At 39.4% G+C, this 17,726-nt stretch overlaps 1 protein-coding gene across 2 annotated transcripts in view; it reads left to right on the top strand.

Moving 5' to 3' along the window:
• PRDM5 (PR/SET domain 5) overlaps nucleotides 1-17,726 on the top strand; it is a 55,882-nt gene that overhangs the window by 26,632 nt on the left and 11,524 nt on the right. Inside the window, exons 10-14 of one of the 2 annotated variants that reach the window (XM_064651420.1) lie at nucleotides 2,166-2,257; nucleotides 3,650-3,743; nucleotides 5,337-5,497; nucleotides 7,072-7,165; nucleotides 16,113-16,198. In XM_064651420.1, coding sequence (XP_064507490.1) covers nucleotides 2,166-2,257; nucleotides 3,650-3,743; nucleotides 5,337-5,497; nucleotides 7,072-7,165; nucleotides 16,113-16,198 — 527 coding nt within the window. The remainder of the gene's footprint in view (nucleotides 1-2,165; nucleotides 2,258-3,649; nucleotides 3,744-5,336; nucleotides 5,498-7,071; nucleotides 7,166-16,112; nucleotides 16,199-17,726) is intronic. The other variant, XM_064651419.1, reaches the window with a different exon arrangement.

Here is a 17,726-nt window from a genome sequence, read left to right as displayed (position 1 = left end):
GCCATCAATCCTGTCAGAGCAGTCCTGATGCCCCTTGCAGGATGGAGTGGTGATGACTGTCTCCCAGGGAAGGCACACAGCAGCCTACTGAAGGACAAGATTAGCTCCCAAACGTGCTGTCATTGCGTTTTATGGCTTAGGCTTCAAGAAAACAGGGCAGAATCTCACAAAGTGGATGTATTCTAGGGAAAATGCATAAAATATCACCTAGAAAGATACTTCTTTATCTTAAATTAATATTTTTCTACATGTTTCCTCGTGTTACTTTGCCATTGGTGACTGGTTTGGGTTGAAAATGGACTTGAGGATTAAGTATGAATGAGTAAACACTTTGACCCAATTCTGTGGTTAAAGCAGCAGCACCACTAGCATAAGAAAGGATTAGAGGCTCCACTTAATGGGGAAAATCTTAAAATTCAGACCTAAGAGTACCTAATTTTGACAGAATTCCTTAAAGCATGTTGGAATGCTTGTTTCCTAAACCTGTTTGCACGTAGTACTGGCTGTAAATCACCTCTGTCCTACAGTGAAAGAAACTTATTCCTGTGTTTACATAAAGATTCCCCAAACAGCTGTAATATTCCCCCATCCACATGTAGGCCTCCACAGTCACTTGTTCCATGAAGAGATGAACAGCAGAGGCAGGAGACTGACAAAGATGGCCTGAATTAATTCTTTTTTTAGGCATACCTCTCTTCATCGAGTAACCAATGTGAGGAGGGGTAGGAGACAAGAGGGGAGTGTGGATGTGTATGCACAAAAACCAGTTGTCACATAGGTAACTCAAGGATGTGGTGGGTTGGGATGCTAAAATAGATTTAAGTGCCATGATTTTGGGAAGGCTTCCTAGGGGAAGAGGACAATAGTTGTTTTGCTTGTTTGCAGGAATGTGGAAACAAACCTTTTATTATCTATCATACTTCTGTATATTTTTTCAGCTTGGGTTTTTAATGATTTTTTAGCTGTGCATTCCTTTAAGAGGTCCTCCTAAGTTTAATTTTCTTTTTGAAGGAGAAAAGTTAAACTAAATAATTTCAGGCTGGTTTTTTTGAGTTCTAATTACTAGTTAGTAGCAGGGAGCTTTGAAACCTGCGGTAGGAATGGGTTTAGTAGTTAAAAACATTTAAATCAACAGCATTTCGCAGCAGACAGGCCTTAAAGTTTGATAGCAACATGTTTAAAAAAACAGTTGGGGTTTTGCAGCAGGCCTCCATCCTTGTTATATGTTACAAGTAACAGAATAGAGCTACATTTTGTGCCTTTGAATTCCTGATTCCTGTGGAAACTTCTTGGTGTTGTTTCTCTGGTTCCTTTATGGGGGTTATTTAACCTGATTTTGTGTTGGAAGTATCAGAATAAAGGTGGCTCCCACAGCATGTGCTTTTAAACATCTTTTAGATGTGTGTGTATGTTGGGTCATTTCAAAGGTGCCTGTGACAAGGCAAGGCAATAATATCTGAAATGAGGAGGCAAATGGAGTGTGGGATTGTGCTACGGATAAAAGCAGTCACCTCTCATGCAGGTTGGATTGGATGAGGGTGCATGTTCTGAGCCATATAATGCAGATTACCTCCTTCCAGGAGATGTTTTTGTTCCATCTGCTCCTTTGTTGCCGTGTGTAGAGGATGAGTTCAGAGAATAAACTATGAGGATATGACAGTGAGCAGAAATAGGTCATCAGACGCAGGATTTTAAAGGGTTTACAGTTAATCCAGGGTTGTTTGGTCCTGGGGAGTGTAATGATTTGAAACAACTGTATTCCATCAGTTTATCTGTTGGGAATAAGTAGCCTTGGGCTGGGCTTAAGCCTCCACAGATGCTGTGGTAGGAAAGGCTGCCACGAAATACTCCCTAAGAGCCCGTGCTCAGTTGCTGCAGATCATCTGTGTCCCCTTGCATGAGGTTATGCCTGGGTAGGTGGTTTTCTTTGTAGTGAAGTTAAGATGTGCTCATGAATACATATATTGTGATAAGAAGACCAGGAGAACTCTAAAGGAGATGCTAAGAGGGAGTTCTGTACAAATCAGTGTGCTCTTCAGAACTATCACTCAGGTGGGGAGTGCTCTAAAGCAGGGCATTTTTTCAATAACCAGCATGAACTTTTGCGCTCGTGGAAAGTGCCAGATTGACAGCTCTGGAGACTGAACCCTTCTATTTATCCACAGAACAGGTACAGCACAGACAGCAGCACTGCCAGCTTCCCCACAGTGTCTCCTCACTATGTCTCAGCCCTGTTCTGGAGGAACCCCCTGTTGAGGTGAGAAGGTAGTTCAGTCTCTTCATGTCCTGTCAATCCTTGGCCTGACTGCCCAGGCTGTGAGCAGGGTGGCAACTCATGCAAGCTGGGATGGAAACCTGTAGGACCTGGGCTGAAACATTCAGCAGATTTCATGTAGCAGGAGTTACATGAAATATTCCACACATTTGATGGTTCTCCAGTTGCCTTTTTGCTTTAAGGGACATAGACTGAGGTCCAGGAACTGACTTTGAATGCAAAGCCTCTCTGTACCATTGCAGTACTCATGTTTTGGTACTATGTGTGCCTAAGAGGACACTGGGGTTAAAATCCCCACAGTCCCCTTTTTCTCCACAGCTGAAGGGATAGCTATAATGGCTGTAGGGTATTTTGAATAGCAAAAATAGATTATATAAATATGTGCTATGCTAATATTTGCCCTTAGTCTAATTAACTCGTTTACCTAATTTCCTGCATATTATAAAACACTGACTGTCCGTCCCCTTTTCCTCCTGGCACTGCAGCTTCTAATAAGGTCCTTGTGAACTAATACAATACTGAGACACTGGTGCTTTAAAAACCTGCTTTCCTTTGCAAAAATAGTAGGAAATTGGGTAGATAATAAGTTGTACAGATTAATTTACTATCTACAGTGGGATAGTAGTTAATAACTCTATGAAACAGGGAAAGTGCTTTGAAATGTATAAAAGTAGAATAAAGCTGGATGTTTACCAAGCTCCAGAAAAGAAATTTGCTTCAGCAACCCTGTAGTTTGGGAGACTCCTCCCAGCTTAGTCTTTTATTTTATTCATGGCTTTGAGGCTGTTTTTCAGCTACAGCAAATTCTTCTACAGCCAACAAAAATCTCAGTATTGATGCTTCCATGGCTTTGGGGTTTTTTTTGAGGTTTTGTGGGTTTTGTGTGTTGTGGGGATTTTTTGGTTTTTTTTTTAATAGAAGAGACTGAAACAAGGATATGTAAGATTATTGTCATGATTTGAGAAATTTTCTTTGCCAAATGTTAGGTACTCTCTTGAGCATCAGATCAATGGTAACTTCAAAAAAGGGGTTTGTGTGCATGTTTTAAAGCATTTATTCATATTAATAAGTACTCCAGGCCAGTGTTAGTACAGATAAAGCAGTTCAACTGAGCTTGTAGGTTTTTTCCCCGGTTATTCTGTATTTTTATCTCTGTTTACATGCACACCTCATGTGACAGTTCTGAGGACTGGGAAGGCACAGTTATTCAGTGGCTAATGTGCTGACTTCCAGGATTCTGGATCATGGCAGAACAATTGTTTTAAATCTTCATCCCCTCCTGAATCCAGTCCAGAAAATTAGCTATAATTACTATAATGCCAACTAATTGATTTCCGTGAGCCTTTCTCCTGACATGTTGTCTTTCATCTGCAGACACATTCCGAGGAGAGACCATTCCAGTGTGAGGAGTGCAAGGCTTTGTTCCGCACCCCGTTCTCCCTCCAAAGGCATCTGTTAATCCATAACAGTAAGTGCTAAGTCAGAGAGGAAAAAGGGCTTCCTCAGTTCTCACCTTCCATGGAGAAAAACAGACATCTGGCACCTTGCTCCAGTATGCAACTTGCTGTGTTAAATTGGTATTAAGTTGCAACTCTAACCCCAGGCAGTTAGAAAATTCAGAACCAAATTCAAACCTTGTCTTTAAATGCACTTAAATGCAAATCCAAATGTGCTGTAGAAAATCTAGCAATGATTTGAGGTCCGACGACAAGAGATTTATTTCTGCACTCAGTGAGATAGTGTTACCTCCATTTTAAGAAAGAAGAAGTGGAAACAGAGATGACTTGGTGACTTACTCAGCTTTTGTGGGTAATCCAGTTTAGAGCTGGATGCTGAGATTGTCTCTTCTGTGCCAGCCCAGGCTCATGTTTCCTGCCCTGGCCCAGAACTAACAGCTCAGAGAAATGCTGTGCCCATTTTACCTCATGAGTAACTTGTTCTTGGCATTCTGTCCTATTTTTAACTGACTGTATGAAAGTTCATTTTTGGTGGAATTTTCTCCTTCTTTAATGTTTGCAGAGCCCAAACTGCCATTCAACCCTGTGAACATCAGCAGTTTATGTTTTAGAAAATACTCATCTAAAATCCTTGTAGCTCAGAAGGCAGTACTTAGATTTGGGAAATTTTCACATTGGTATAACTAAGAAACCAACAAAACTTTCTTTTTTTAATCTCAAATAACAGTGTTTCTGTTAGATGAGTTATTGGACTTCATGTTCAGTTTGTTCTTTTATTATTGTCTTTCAAACCTTCTGCAATTTTATAAGGCTGTGGATTTTGTAAATTTTTTCCAATGATTAATGTTAAAAATGATGAGGAAAAGTTAAAAGCGTCTTCAGTAATGTATATTCTAACAAAAAGCATTTGCAGACTGTCCAAAAGCTGTAATTCACAGTGTGTAGAATTGTAGGCCTTGGCGAAGGTCTCACTAAAAACATCTCTTTGACTTTTTTTTTAAGAGGATGGGAGCTCAGGAAATTTGAGATTCTAAGTTAGGACTGTGATTTGTGGCAGATCTAGCTGTTCCTGAAACACCACTATAAAGAAAGAAGAGGAACAGGCCAGAATTTCTAAATGGATTTAGCTGCCTTTACCTATCTGTGCTGCAGGAAAAAGAAATGGTTTGTGAAACTCAAAACTTCTAGGAAAAATCAAACTTCAGCCTACAACACAGATTTTTTAATTTAATATCCCCGTGTTGTTTTAGAAGCAAACATGCTGCAGGTTGATGTAGAATTGCTTAAATTTTACCTCACAAACAACTTAGTGGAAAAAATTATATTTCATAAACTCCCTTTTCAGGTGTTTCTGTCTTGCAATTCAAAAAGGAGTCAAGGATGTAACTTTCGAAGTTCAAGATCAGCCATGTCCATTTGTTGAGAAGGACATCATCCTTTCTTTATATTTGCTTTCCTTTCTCTCAAAAGATGTACACAGGTGTTCAGAACATGTCTCTTCCTCTCTTTTAATTAATTTAATTGGATTTTAAAGCTTTCAGCCAGGTTAACCTGGCCTCTGCCACAACCTCCAGAGACATCACCTGTTTTTTTCTCTTTATAAGGTGAGAGGACCTTCAAGTGTGATCACTGTGATGCTACTTTCAAAAGAAAGGACACGTTAAATGTTCATATTCAAGTTGTACACGACGGACATAAGAAATACAAGTGTGATCTCTGTGACAAAGCTTTTGTGACACCCTCAGTCCTGAAGAGCCATAAGAAAGTGAGTAGAATCAACTGATCATATTCATTCCTGTTGCCCTAGTCTGTAATACATTGACTTCAGTTTGACTTTTGGTCAAGGATCTTGCCAAGACGGATCGTAAGGTTTGAAAATATTTCCATTGATGAGCTCTGCATAGATTTTTGAAGTTTTCCTCGTACTCCTTTCTAAAAAATTCAGTATGGCTTGCTATTTCACATTAATAATGTCCATATACATATATGTGATTTTATTTTAATGGAAAGCAGCCAGCATTTATTGTTTATCCCTATACTAACTTCAACATTTCTTCTTAATTGTAATTGCTTTTTCTTTGTGCTGCTGTCAGACTAGGACTAGCTGTATGCCTTGTAGTTGTAATGTATTGATCCCAGAAATCCCTTTTGTATTTGGATCTTTGGAATTAGTTAATAGCTGTCTGTCTGGTATTCCCCAATGTTGCTGTTAGAGTTACACGTGATTTCTAAATAACTGTATCCTAATCAAGAGGGATTTAATTCATATCCTAAAGTCAGAGAAGGAAAACCATGCAAGTCCATCTAGTGTTGAAAAGAGATCTCATTTACTCTCCCTTCAGCTGCAGCACAGTATGTAGTGGGTGAGGGATGGTTTTTGTGATGTAATGAAGGACTTTGTCACTTCAGAGTCTTTCCTAAAAGGAAGAATTAATTTTTCCCTATCTGAAGAGTGCAAAGCTTGAAACCCAAATAGTCAGCTGTACATGTAATTGAATGTGTTATCTTTCCTATCCCATTTAAATTAACACTTTTAAATGAAGTAATACAAAGTTCTCCACTGAAAGAACAGCTGGAGTTATAAGGCAAAGTTATTCAATAGGCTGAGAAAAATCTTCAGTTCAGAATGGGATGTGGAAAGCACATTGTGAAAAATGCTGAGGTCCTTGTATGTAATTTATTTCAAGGTGTTCTTGCTGTTGACCACACAGGTCGAAGGGGAGAGTTTGTCATTATTTTTTTTCCATTTTGAAACAATTCTTCTTATATCAGCAAGACCCTCTACCCCTAAAAGCTCGATTTCAAAAGACAAGCTCAGTGTAGTGAGAGGCCTTTGAAAGCTCCAGTTCGAGTTTGCCACAGGAAAAGTTATATTAGGTTGGGGAAACTGTTTTCACTACATTTCATAATGTAATAAAATTCTGTGAAATTATAAGCTTTTAAAAATAGACCCATTTATGCATATTAAATTTATCTGGTAAGCAAGCCATTGTTTGCTGGTTTAGAAACCACTGTCACAGATATCTTGCTGAAAAACAGGTGTCTTACTCTTGCAGCATGAAAATACGCATTTTTAGTAGTAATAGTAGTAACTATTTAGGAAGTAGTAAACTTAGGAACTGAAAAGGCAGTTTATTTTGCCATTAATAATAAAATTTGTTTAGAAATTTTAGAAAAAAATGGAAAGAACACCTATAGCTGATTCCTTAGAATCTCTGCCTGGTGTGATGGTATAAAATATATAATGGAGATAATGTCAATACAGTTAAAATAATCCATATTTCACATCTTTTAATTCTATGCTGAATAGTCATTCTTGTCTCTCCCCACCCCATGCAGACTCACACAGGAGAAAAAGAGAAGATTTGCCCATATTGTGGACAGAAGTTTGCAAGCAATGGAACACTGAGAGTTCATATTCGAAGCCATACAGGTATTTATTCATTATGGTGAGCAGAGAATGCTTTCTAAATCTGTAATAAAGTACCTGTCTGCAAACAGAAATGCAAGTTTACAGGTAGCCCTAACACAGCATCTTTTTCAGACATCTCACCTGCTTAATGTGTAAAGCCTGTTGTCAGGTTTCATTTTGTGAGCTTTTATCTGAATAAGTGGCATCAGGCAACCGAAAGAGGTTTCTTTGGGATAATTTGTCTCCAGTGGTGTAGATTTGCCCTTGGCAGTCAGAGCATCAGTTAACAAACAGCCTTCCTGTGCCACTCCAGTCACTCTGCATGAGCAGATTTGGTTTGCTGTGTTTTCTGTGTGCTGTCAGTGCTGCACATCAGTTTGCACAGAGTAGAGGGACCTTAGTTTTTCAAGTTGACAGTGCAGAGAGCTCTTGGGAAGATGCTTTATAGCTGCCTGAGTAAAGATGCTTTTCACACATGTGCTGCTGCCAGTTCCATTTAGGCTCTCTCTCAAGCAGGCTTTCCTAAATTTAGGGTTTAGGCTAAGGTGAATTTCATGAAACCACACACCAGAGATCTCTAACCTTGCCTACAGAGCTGTGCAAAATTTGTAACCACTATTTGTAAACTATGGTATTTTGTACTCTGATCCTTTCTGCTTCCAGTCTAGCTGCTATTATGATGTCAATCCCATTTTTGGTGGAGAATTTTGTGGTTCCCATCCTTCACTGGGAGAATTAACTGAAACAGATTTTCATGGTTGGTTTTGATGTCATTCTGTTAACGGTTCCTGACCATGTCTTGGTTATCCTGGGGAAAGATGGGGGGGAGTTGCTGCTTTTGTTGCTGCCAAAAGTTGAGACTTTTGGCTTAAAACAATTATTTTCAAGTTACCTAGCAAAATAAATGCCTTATGTAAAGTTGAGTGAGAAAATGCCACGGTTGGGTTCATGTAGCTCTGGAGAGATGGTTTTGCTTTGTGCTGTACCTGAAGACTTCAACCATGTTGTTCATGGTCATAATATATGCAGGGTAATCATAAGAGGGAATTGTTGTCCAGTGTTCAGTCAGCCTGAGGAAACATAGCTTTGAGGTGCATCATTTCCAAGGGAAATAAGGGTAGTTGATGAAGGAAAGCATGGTCATCTACAGACAGGGCAAAACAAAAAAAAAAGTTGGGCACTCGTTTGGTGGCCCTTAGCAATAAAGTTCCCTGCATTATGAAAATCCTTGACAATTTTTCAGGCAGGTTCTGAGCAGTAAGAAATTTTCAGTTCATCACAAACTTTATTCAGAGGTGGACGTTTGGTTTCTAGATGTTGCAGTGATGAATACTTCATGGTATCTGTTAAATTCTGTTGGTTTAAATTCATCCTTTCAAAACTGTGCCCTCTTTTTTGATTTTGGTCAGACTTCAAAATATCATTTTTCATTCTGGGCTAGAAGTGAAACAACCAACCACTGTCTGTTTTCAAGGGATGATTCATCTTTGTGAACTAAGCCTTGAGCTGGGGCTGGGCTTTTGGTGCAACTAAGCAGTACAGCACCAGTGTAAAATACTGCCCAGACCTTCTGGTCTTAGTCATTACACGTGAGGAGTTCTGAGGTCCAGGTACAGACCTTTGCATTATCCCGTTTTCTGGGCATGTGGTCAACGAGACTTGGTTTTATTAGCTATTTGTTTAAGAGGCTTTGTTCTGTATTTACAAAATAAAGCCAGGTAGAGTTGTTTTAAAGAGAGTTGTGCATCAATTGTTGTCCTTTTTGTATTATAAAGTTGTTCTTTACAGAAGTTGAGGTTCTTCAGTGCCCTCCTGGTTCTGCTTTGGAATTGTATTTTTGATGTGCTTAATAATCCATATACAAAAAAAGCAGCTCAGTGGGGTTTTGTCTCTTATTTAATACACAGCGTGCGTTCTTAACTACTGTTCCTCACAGACCTGTGCATGCTTCCTCTCTGAGCAGTTTTCATCCCTCTTTTATTTTAGAGAAAGGCTCTGTAAATGAACCCTAAGAGCACTTGGCCTTTGCAGAGGCTGAGCTGGCTGGGGTGAGTGCTCAGTGTGCGTGGGCAGAGGGAAGGGGCCGAGGTTTGCCTCGGAGCCTGGTGCAATCCATCATCTGCCTTCCAGCCCTGGCACGGCGGAGCCAGCTGAAACACTAGAGCACATTCTCCCTCTCCTCCATCCTGTTGCTTTATGACTTCTTAGGGTCAGAGGGAGCTGGGGTTAATTCAGCAAAAGAATCCTTTGACTGTGATATAAATTCCTTGGCTTGTTCGTAAATTGTAAAAGAAATTCTGTGCTCTGCTCCTGGGGCTTGAAAACCAGGGGCCAGGAGGTTAATTGCTTCCCCAAAGTTTTGAGCAACTTTCAGTGTTAAGAGTGACTGGCTGTGGCTTGTGCAGCTTCCCAGTTGCCTTACAGGTACCATTTTGAATCTGTTAACTGCTGTCCTGCACGTGTGTATTTGTGTGTGCCTGGGTAATCTGTGTGTACACACGTTTTAGCTGCCTGATAAAAACATTGCTGCTTTCCTAATTAGTTGTGTCCTAATCCCTTTCCTCCTTGCAGTGTAGCACATCAAGCTGTGCAACAGTGGCAGTTGTCCTGAAGTACTTCAGATTTGCAACTAAATTTATTTTAGAGTTAAAACCATTATGGGTTCTGACTGTAATTCCATCCTTTCCATGCTGTCTTTTGCCTGCTGTTACACAGACACTGATGAGGGACAACTAATGACCATAAATGTCTTCCAGAAAATGCTTATACATGCAAGTATAGGTTAACACATAACCTTCTTTTGCTTTTGCTGTCGCAGTTCAAGTCATTAAAACAAAAACCAAAATATTAGTTGCAGAGCCATAATAAAAATCTTTGATTATTTACATAGTTCAATCATCTCTAACCACAGAAGACTTCAAAGTAGTTGAAGGAAGTAATCAGTTCAAGTACAGTATAAATTTCATTTATTACAGTGTAAAATGTGTCACCAAAAGTTTAATAGCTAGACAAGCAACTGTTTGTTCAGGTACATAATAATGTACAGGCAGAATCCTCATTCCAGCAGATCTTCTGGCAAATTACCTTATCAATAATTTATATTTTCTTTAATGGGAAAAAAGATAAAAGGGAAGCTTGAAGGAACTTCCTCTCATATCATAGTGAAATATGTGAAAGAATGTATCTGTATCTAGTCAGTGAACAGCTTGCAAATGTCTGCAGATAGGTTGTTGCTATTCAATAACTTATAAATGGTCTCTCTTTTATCTATCCAATTTAAAAAGGAACTTGCAGAAGGCCTCAAAGGTAAGGATTCTGCATTTCTAAACCTTTCAGTTTATACATCATTGTCCTGTTTATCTCTAGACAACAGTTAAATCTTTCAAAATACCTGTAAAGTTTCATGCAGCTGTCAGCTGCTTGTTGTCTGTAGCCATGAATGAAGAAATGCTCCTTTAAGGGGTAGATTGTTTGAATATTAGTGACATCTTTAGATGAGATGAATTACTGATTGATTAATGCACGAGATTTTAAAGACTTCCTTGACCATTGGGTTCACTGAATCTATAGGGAAGCCAAATTGCTTAATTCCACTGATAAATGCAAAGAATGAAACTGTTTTATTATTTAAAGTAAGTGTGTGGGGTTTTTATTTGTTACAAAAATCTTAATATCACTGTAGAACTGATGAGAGTCTGTAAATAAGTAATAATGGTAGTTCATGCTTTACTGCAGGGAATCAGTCTTCTTATTTTGTAAGAATTTTTTACTTGCACTTCCTGATTTATTTAGTTACAAATATCTCAGTTATATCACGATAATTTTGATGGACCAGACATGACAAACATTTTATCTATTGGTCTTAACTAGAGGTAATCTGAATGCTTTGAATAAACCCAAAACTCCGCAGAAACCTTCTCAGCTGTGAAAATACCACTTCCAGACCTCAAGGACTAAAGCACAGCTACTCTGCCAAATTTGACTGTTGGTTAAAATGAAGTAAGAAATGTCTGTAACTGACCCCTGCCTGAGCTCTGTTTCTCAGAGAACAGGACGTGGAGCAGTTAATGACTTTCTCTGGCTCACTATTAGGATAAAATTACCTGTGCCTTTGGTGTTTCTGGGTCTTGTCTCACAGCTGATGTCCTCAAGTATTTTATCTTTCAAATCACAAACTTGTGATGCTCTTGGCTAATCCTGTGTAGGCACTTCTGTACCTTCTAAAGGGCTAAATTTTGGGTGTTTAGTGGTTGTACTACACCAAAGTGGTGAGATTTACTGAATACATGCTTGAAGTGTGAATATTTACTCTGCATTCAGTATTGGTTTTCTGGCATTTCCTAATTTTAAGTTCTCTTGAAATCACTTGGTTCCTTGAGTTCCTGTTTAACCTAATTTTGATTCCTAATGAAGTTCTTTTCAGCAGAAAAAGCTGTCCTGGTGGCTGAGGGCAAATGTGTGAAGCTGTCAGGTGCTCTGTACCAGCAGCCAGAGCTCCCAGGCATGTGTCCCAGATTAGAGCTTTGTTACATCTGTTCACCTTTTGCCCATCCTCCCGTGCTGTTGAACGCTGTCATCGCCCCAGCTTATCTCTGACTGAAAGAGCCTTCCTGCAATTCCCCTTCTGGGCTGCCCTGTGCATCATCTGGCCTGGAGTGTTGTGTGTGTGATCCAGATGGCCCCCTTGCCTCCCAGTTCCTCCCCAGGGGAACCACTGCCTTCTCTTCACAGTTGGGAGATGCTGGAGTCTCCCTTCTTCTCCCCTCCCCTGCCCCAGTCTGAAGTTGGGGCTTTATAAATTGGACTTTACCATAACTCCAACCTTACTGTTCTGAAAGTTGACATTTTGAAATAATATATACCTGTATATACATACCAAATAATCTTCTAATCCTTGTAATAAGTAGTTCAGCATCTACAAAGCAGCTATATTGAGAAGGTGGAAAAGGATCTGTATTTAGTAAATATAAATAGTAAATGGTCCGTGGTAGAGTTGGAAGGACCACATTGTTCTAATTGTATTTGTTTATTTCTTTAAGAAAACCAAAGAAAACAGGTCCTTTGAAGTTGCATTCACTGCACAGTATCTGATGTTCAGGGCAGTCTGTCATAACAACTTTTTGTGATTTTCATGAGTGTTGACTTAGACCAGTGGTGCTGAATACCCCAAATGACCAAGCAGAGACATATTAAAAAGCACATAAAAAGTCCCCACCCTGACAATTTTGCTGCATAATTCAAATTCTTCATTCCTTACTACAGCAGTTCAGTTCTAATAAAGACATCTGACTTTGTAATCAGTTTGTTTTTTTTTTTTTTTGTGGCTCAGCTGACTACAGGGAATGCCAAACACAGTGTGCAAATAGCTACACGTGTCACTGACTTGAATTATTGTGTCTCAGAATCTTTATTAAATGTCAAGCTGTAGCCACTGAAATCTTGAAATCTTAAAAAACTAGTGTGTATTTAGCTTTGTTTCTTAATTGTTTTTCTCCTGGGATATCTCAGTTTGGGAGATCAAACAGCACCTTTGATTGCAAATGTCTCATGGGAAATTGTCCATCCTGATTTCAAACTGGAATGGAGGAATCTGGTGTTTAACTTCTGCCACATTAAGGTCCAGTAGGTATTGTGATCTCAAGCCAGAGATGTACACACTTGAGGGGAAAAAAGGTATGGATTCTGCCATGACATGGTTTCAGATCCAAATCCCATATGTTTTTCAATCATGGAATTGTTTTTCATAATCCTTGTATTAAGGTTAAATGTATTTTTATTACATTAAAAGCTGTGGTTTTTTGTTCATATGAAATCTGGCAGTAGAATGTCTAGACTTTGAATTATGTTAAATCCGCTGCAATTTATCCCAGGATTATTTATTTGAGGCTGTTTGTACAGAAGTGCCATCAATGTGTTGAGCAGTTTGTTCTGGGACAGCAGGGCCATGCCAGTCAGCTGTAACTCCGGGGGAAACATGACATTTGTTACATTTGACTTGCTTGGGTGCTTTGCTGTTTTAATGATAGCAGTTGTTCTTAGTTAGTGTTGCACCCACAGTGTCACGTCTGGGCTTGATGGCTGGCCAGGCTGGCAGATGGACATGTGTTCCTGTGCTTGCTGGATTCTCCCACTGGACTGAAGGGAAAAGCCTGGTGGGATGTGTTATGAAAAGTGCAAATTGTAGTCTTGGATATGGGTTAATGGCAGAGTTGCAAACAACACAAAGGAGGGCAGAGCTTTTTTTCAGATAATTTCCAAATGTGAAGTTAGGATTAAGCCTGGGTAGTGTATTTACAAGTTAAAAGGTTTCCCCACCATATTATTCGTATCTTGGTGTAGAAGTCAGATTTAAAAAACCCTCCGAAGATTAAAAATATTCTATATATATTTATATATTAAAATACATTTATATAAAAATGCAGAATGCAAATGGCATGATTATTAATTGGCATCAACTTTACTTAAGGCACATCCCCTCTTAGTGTGGTGTTCCCACACATTGACCCCATACCTCATAAACATGCTTCTGATGGTAAATCCGAGGAGAAATTGTAGTTCATCATAGGGGAAATCACTTTGGTTCTTAGTAACCCCTTCCTGTGAGGGCAAGAGAACTAGAGATACGTGACTTGAAAGAATATTTCCTTTGCTCATCTTAGTTGTTCTCACTTTCAGTCTCCTCATTAGAGATCCATTCCTTTCCTGGTCAGAGAAGTTTTGCACCTGGAAATCTCCCGAGTACTTATCGTGCATGAGTTGACTTGAAGTTTAATATTCCTACGCTTATAATTGGGTTTGGCTGGCCTTTGCCTTATTGTAGAGGAGTGTGAAAGCACTGATGGATAATGTCACCTCCCCAGGGGCTTTTAGCACATCACACTTGTCCTCCAGTTCTTCTTAGTGACAATTCTAAGCTCTGTTGAAGTTCCATGTTTCAGAGTTGCTTGTGGAAGCACAAGGACACTTGTATACATTTGAAGCATTCAAGCTACAAAGATGAGTGAAAGAAAACAACAAAAAAAAAAAGAGCCACAGTAAAATTACTTGGGGTCGTCTTTTAGGTAGTTTAACTGGTAATTATTAATGACAGAAGTGCATGAGAAATTGTGTATATAATTTAGAAAAAACAAGATGTCGCCAAGTATCAGTATCAAGTCAGGGCTGGGGTTACATAATAAACTTGATTTTTTTTTTGGAGCAGTGAAGATGTTTGAAAACGGGCAGTACCTATCAGCTGCTCAAAGCCTGACTTTTTCAGGTGTAACATGCTGATGTGGAGTCTTATTGTGGCCCTCTGCTGGCATCTCCTCCAAGCTCTTAATGCCTTCTCACCAAGTACCGTGGTCTCCATGGTTGGTGTCAGAAGGACACTGTTAATGCGAACCAGACAAACTCAAACCCATCCTTTGAAAGCAAAAGTTTTTCTCTTTAAAGAAACTCCAGGGGTGGGGGAGAGAGGGAGGAGGGTACAACTCCTACCTGTCAGCGCTCATCTGCTTACAAACTGCTGAAAGCTTGAACTTGTGCATTCAAAAGCCCTAAAACATAAAAACGTCAGCTGGATTAATTAAATATTTGAGTACTGACAACTGTTGGAGTGTTTGAATTTTGGAGGCATGGATTAAAGGCACTGAGGGTCAGGAGAGAGAGTATCATATATCAAACTGCTCAGTGAGAACACAGCTATAGCACAGTGATTGTTGTCATCATCCTGAAAAAAAAAACCAACCAAGTTCGCAGAGTTGTGCTTTCTGAGAGATGGTAGAACCCAAGAGAGGAAAATATTTGTGTTTCACAAGTGGTTTGCTGCACGATGTTGTGCTACTGTCATTCACAGGCGTACCTGAACAGGAATAAAAGACAGAAAAGAAGCTTTTTTAACTGTAAAATGTAGTTAATCGTGGTTGCCTATTTTCCAGGATTGAGTATGAGTGTTAGTAAGTGTTTGACATTTGGACTATGTTAAATCTTCCTATAGATGTAGAAATTCCTCTGTGAATGGAAAACAATGCATTCACTTAGCAGAATAGGCTTTGCTTAACTTACATTTTCCAATAAAGGTTTGTTACACCTTCAGAATTGTGGTTGTGTAGAACAAATTCATTTTGCTAACAGAAAACTAGCTATTGTCTTAATTTTTTGAACTTTGTTTTGTAATGGAAACAACCTGGTCTTTACTTTTCAAGTTTTGTATACAGGAAGAGGAGGCAATAGACTCAGATTCCAGAACGTTGCCTGAAGAGTTAAAAGTTCAAATGCATTTCTTCCAAATTATGCAGCTCAGAAACTCTTTACTGTTTGTTTCTGAACAGCTCAGTATCCACATTACACTAATGTGAGTTTGGGAAAACCAATGCCAAATGACACCAGTTTAATGGAGCATTAAACAGATATCTTTAAGATACATCAGGCTGCAAGGGAGATGCTGAGATTGTTCTGCTTCCATTACAGTCATAAATTGCCACACAAAAATTGCAGAAACTTTTGATTAACTAGCTTCTAACACAGCTCAGAAGCAGCATTAAAAAAGAGTAGATTTTCTATTTCATTGGGATTCTGACACCAGAGGCCTTTAATAACGACCAGATGTGAAATAGAAGAAATATTTGGGAGCAGTTAAAGCCTAACCATAAAAGTGACCATGTGTAAATCACTGGAGAATGTGGTTTGAGCAAGGGCATTAGGTGTTTTCTTTTTTGTTTTCTTCTTTTCCCCAAGGCTGGCTGTGTGTATTCATATCTTGCTAGTACAAAATCAACCAGCAGAGAGGAACATTTTTGACCCAGCACTGCGTCCTGCTCAGGTGGACCTTTGTTTGTAACTTTTCTAACGCTGAGATCTGTAGTTGTTTGAACAGAGTATGAAGATAAGGCCAGCAAAAAGCACTTTATTTGACAAAGAGCTGTGCTGCAAGGCCTTCCTGTACTGAGGCCATATTTATGGGCTCTGCTGCTTTTCCCATCCCCAGGTGAGCGTCCCTACCAGTGTCCTTACTGTGACAAAGCCTTCAGCAAGAACGATGGCCTGAAGATGCACATCCGCACCCACACGAGGGTAAGGCCCACACGAGGGCAAGTGCAGCTTACTTTTTATGGTTACTGGAGGATTGTCTGTGAATCATGGCTGGTGAAAAGCAATTAATGGCTGTTTGTGTAGGGATTAGCCCATGCCAACCAAGATATTTTATACTTATCAAAATAAGAGGCAAAGACTCAAGTCATTAACTTATGAATTCTAATCATGACTCCCTTACTGACCTTCTGGTTTTCTCTGTGTTTGATTTCTTTCATGGTGAAATAATAGCAGTACTAACCTCTTCCTTTAAGCTGTGGTTATTTATAGACATAAATTAATTTTGTTGACTGAGTAAACAGTCCTGTAAATGCTTCACTGTTATTGAAACTTCAGCATCCAGTGCTTTGATTCTTACTGTCTCTGTAAAATAGGACTAGAGGTCCTAGATACAGTTTTAGCTGGTTCACCCCAACCTATAGAAGTATTCAGTAGTTTGTGCAGTGCTTCCTGCTGGGTCATTGGGAGCAGGCTAGTCCCATGTTGTTAGTTGTTTCTCCTTTCTTCCAGCTGTTAAATCACTTTAAGAAGTGCTATAAATTCTTTTCTGTTGCTGCTGTCCCCCGTTACTGTGTTTGCACCAGGAGAGGTTTCATGACCATCTCAGTTCTACATGGCTGTGTGTGGGAGGAGTGGTAAACAAGCTCTGAAACAGTGCCAAATTTCATTTTTTCCTGATTTGTCACACAGTTTGAGTAAAAACAACAAGCCCCCAAACCAAATGTGATATGTTGCCATATACTTGCTGTGTCTTGATCATCTAGAGCTGAAAGGCCACATTTCAGTTTTTCTGTTTGTGTGCACGTGTGTGCTAAGCAGACTGCTGGTCATCTTCACAGTTATGCTCTAGGATTAAAATATGCAGGCACAGCTTTGGTTTGAGGTTTTGATTCTTCGTGGTCATGCTGCTCCTGTTCCAAAACGTCACAGTGAGGATCATTCATTCGTTTATCCCCATGTAAATATTTTTGTACTTTGAGGTAACAAGAATCAATGTCAACAACATGAACATTACTGGTAATTTTTAAAATTGAAGCCTGTTGCTATAATCCTGCATGTTCCAACTTTCCCTCTTCTTCACACTACAACACCTTATTTAATATTTAGGTAGAGCTGGACAGATAAATCCAGAAGGCATTTTTGTATCAGCTGAGCCTACAATGTAGAAATAAACACAATCATAGCACTCTTCTCATAAATATCTTTAAAAACATGTCTGGTCTTTTGGCCAGAAAAACTGAAGTAGCTTAAAAGTAATACTGTGACATTGAACAAGGAAAATGTCATTGTAGAGATTAAATCTAGATGTGTTTTACCAGTGGGATTAAATGCCAAACCTGATGGTGTGGATCAGGGAAGGCTGCTGGAAAAATCATTGTAGAAAGTTGATTAAGGTCTGGCAGCTGCTAAACTGAGCACAACCTGGGTGGCCACAGGTGTCAGCTCCAACTCTGGAGTCAACAGAGAAGGAAAGCCAAAACCCCACTGAGCATGGAAAGGGAGGAAACAC

The sequence above is a fragment of the Pseudopipra pipra genome, chromosome 4, assembly GCF_036250125.1.
Source record: "Pseudopipra pipra isolate bDixPip1 chromosome 4, bDixPip1.hap1, whole genome shotgun sequence".
Taxonomy (NCBI): Eukaryota; Metazoa; Chordata; class Aves; order Passeriformes; family Pipridae; genus Pseudopipra; species Pseudopipra pipra.
Note: the sequence above shows the minus strand (reverse complement) of the source record. Positions and strands in the feature narration are given on the sequence as shown.